This window comes from Priapulus caudatus, unplaced genomic scaffold (genome assembly GCF_000485595.1).
Source record: "Priapulus caudatus unplaced genomic scaffold, Priapulus_caudatus-5.0.1 Scaffold28, whole genome shotgun sequence".
Classification (NCBI taxonomy): domain Eukaryota; kingdom Metazoa; phylum Priapulida; class Priapulimorpha; order Priapulimorphida; family Priapulidae; genus Priapulus; species Priapulus caudatus.
The window spans coordinates 27,200-29,370 of record NW_014577089.1 but is presented as its reverse complement, the minus strand read 5'-3'; the positions used below and the strand labels follow the sequence as shown (position 1 = coordinate 29,370).

General features: G+C 60.1%; 1 protein-coding gene across 1 annotated transcript in view; it reads left to right on the top strand.

Annotated features, from left to right (window-relative positions):
• LOC106815010 (serine/arginine repetitive matrix protein 2-like) overlaps nt 1-2,171 on the top strand; it is a 13,020-nt gene that overhangs the window by 5,338 nt on the left and 5,511 nt on the right. Inside the window, exons 3-5 of the mRNA XM_014819421.1 lie at nt 176-471; nt 827-943; nt 1,216-2,169. Coding sequence (XP_014674907.1) covers nt 176-471; nt 827-943; nt 1,216-2,169 — 1,367 coding nt within the window. The remainder of the gene's footprint in view (nt 1-175; nt 472-826; nt 944-1,215; nt 2,170-2,171) is intronic.

The window sequence follows — 2,171 nt, the reverse complement described above, 5'->3', positions numbered from 1 at the left end:
GTGCTGCTACCACAGGTTGTATTTATAACTGTGTGCTGCTATCACAGGTTGTATTCTTTACTGTGTGCTGCTACCACAGGTTGTATTTATAACTGTGTGCTGCTATCACAGGTTGTATTCTTTACTGTGTGCTGCTATCACAGGTTGTATTTATAACTGTGTGTTGCTACGACAGGTGGCGTGCGCTCTGCACTGCCGATGATCACCATGACGAGTCCGCCCAGCTGCAGCGCCCCCGAGCGGCCGGCGTCCGCGAGCGACCTGAACACCGACGACCTGGCCGCGTTCGGCGAGGCGGAAGAGAACCTCAAGCTGCTGACGCCGTCCGAGGACGAGAGCGAGGGCGAGGCCGGCGTGGTGAGGATGCACGCCATCGCCATGGCAACGCCGGAGCAGCTGCGCACGACGTCGACGCCGGCGTCGGTGCACAGACCGCCGACCGCCGCCAGCTCCATCAACGAGGCGGCGATGGTGAGTGTGTACGGCTGGTGCACGCGTGCGTGCGTCCGTAGTGTGAGTGCGTGCGTGTGTGCGCGCGAGTGCGTGGGTGTGTATGTGTAGGTGGGTGAGTGCATGTATGTGTGTGCCAGCGCTTGCATACGTGCTTTCGTGTGGTGCGTGTGTGTGTATCGTTAGCTTCTGTGAGACAGACAGTGCACGTGTGCACAGTGCGCCACCCGTCCTGTATTCGGGTGTTGGATTCTAGTGTAAAATAAATGGCCGAGTATGACAAAGCACATACCACGGTGCCCTAACTTGCATGAAAACAACATGATTTACTTACTAATACTAGCATAGCCCAGACTAAAGACAATGTGAATTTCAGGACTCTCTGCTCAGTGACGATGGATCTGATATCTCAATAGAAGATGTGAATGTCACACTACAGCAGGTATGGAGGCGTGGCAGCAAGCTAGAGTGGAAGCTGCATGACACTAGCCAGGTCAGAACCACGACGTTGCCTATTCAGAGAGGAGAAAACAATTACATTACCATATACCAAGTCTCGATCTGAAGTCTCCTCTGTTTTTACATAATCGACAACGTCTAACAAATCGCCCGTCAGTTTCCGTCGGGTTTATTTACCATGGAAACCACATTAAAAACGATTTAGGCAAAAGTAATTCCATTAGAAACGTATAGAAGCGAACGCGTGTGACGGAATTCTGCGAGTAAGCGTGCGCATGTGCGTTAACTAAGTGCTTTTGTCCGCAGGTGAGTAGAGAGAGCTTTGGTAGGACCGCCAGCCACACATCTCGCGAAGAGGCAGAGCTGCTCAGCTCAGACGTGGGCGCAGCGGACAAGTGGAACCTGCACCAGTTGCACGGCAAGCCCTCGCCGCCCGCCAAGTGCATCCCGGGCTTGCCCGCCAGGGGGCAGCACGTCAGCCCGCAGAGCTCGGAGTTCTCGGTGATCAGCATGTCGGACGCGGCCCTGCTGGACGGCGCCGCCGACGACACGGTCGTCACGGCGACGACCTTCGAGAAGAACGAGTCGTGGGTGAACGTGTCGAGCAACGTCTCCACGGCGACGACCGGCGGCGGCGGCGACTCGCGGACATCGTCCAGCTTCGACCACGTCGCCGAGTCCAACTCGAGCTTCGCGGACGTCAGCGGCGACGTTGCTGCCATCAACAACAACAACTACCTGCCCGACCTGACGGCGACCTGCGCCGGCTCGGCTGCCGATCCGACGACGGGGAAGGACGTCCGCGATGCGGCGGGGTCACGCGAGCGGGACGATGACGACGACGACGACGACACCGTACCCTCGCCGACGTCGCCCAACGCGGAGGCGTCGTACGAGATCATCAGTTCGGAGAGCTACGTCGACGAGACGAGCGACGTGATAGCGACGACGGCAGGCGACGCGCGGCAGCGGCAGAAGCAGCGCGGCCGCGCGCTCAAGGCGCTCTCGCCCGTCAGCAGGGGCGGCAAGCTGCTGTCTCAGCTGCGGCAGGGCGAGCGACAGACGCGGCCCGTCGGCAAGGTGCTGCCCAGCTTCCACGCGACGCTGCTCAGCGAGCATCCGGACGCCGCCTCCGCCACAAAGTGCGTCGCTGTCGAGTGCGCCGCGCAGCAGGATCCGTGCTGCGCGCCGACCGCGCTCGTCTCGCCGCCAGGTGGCGCCGGCATCACGCAGAGTCTGGCGCGGCCGGCGGGCGGCAGCGT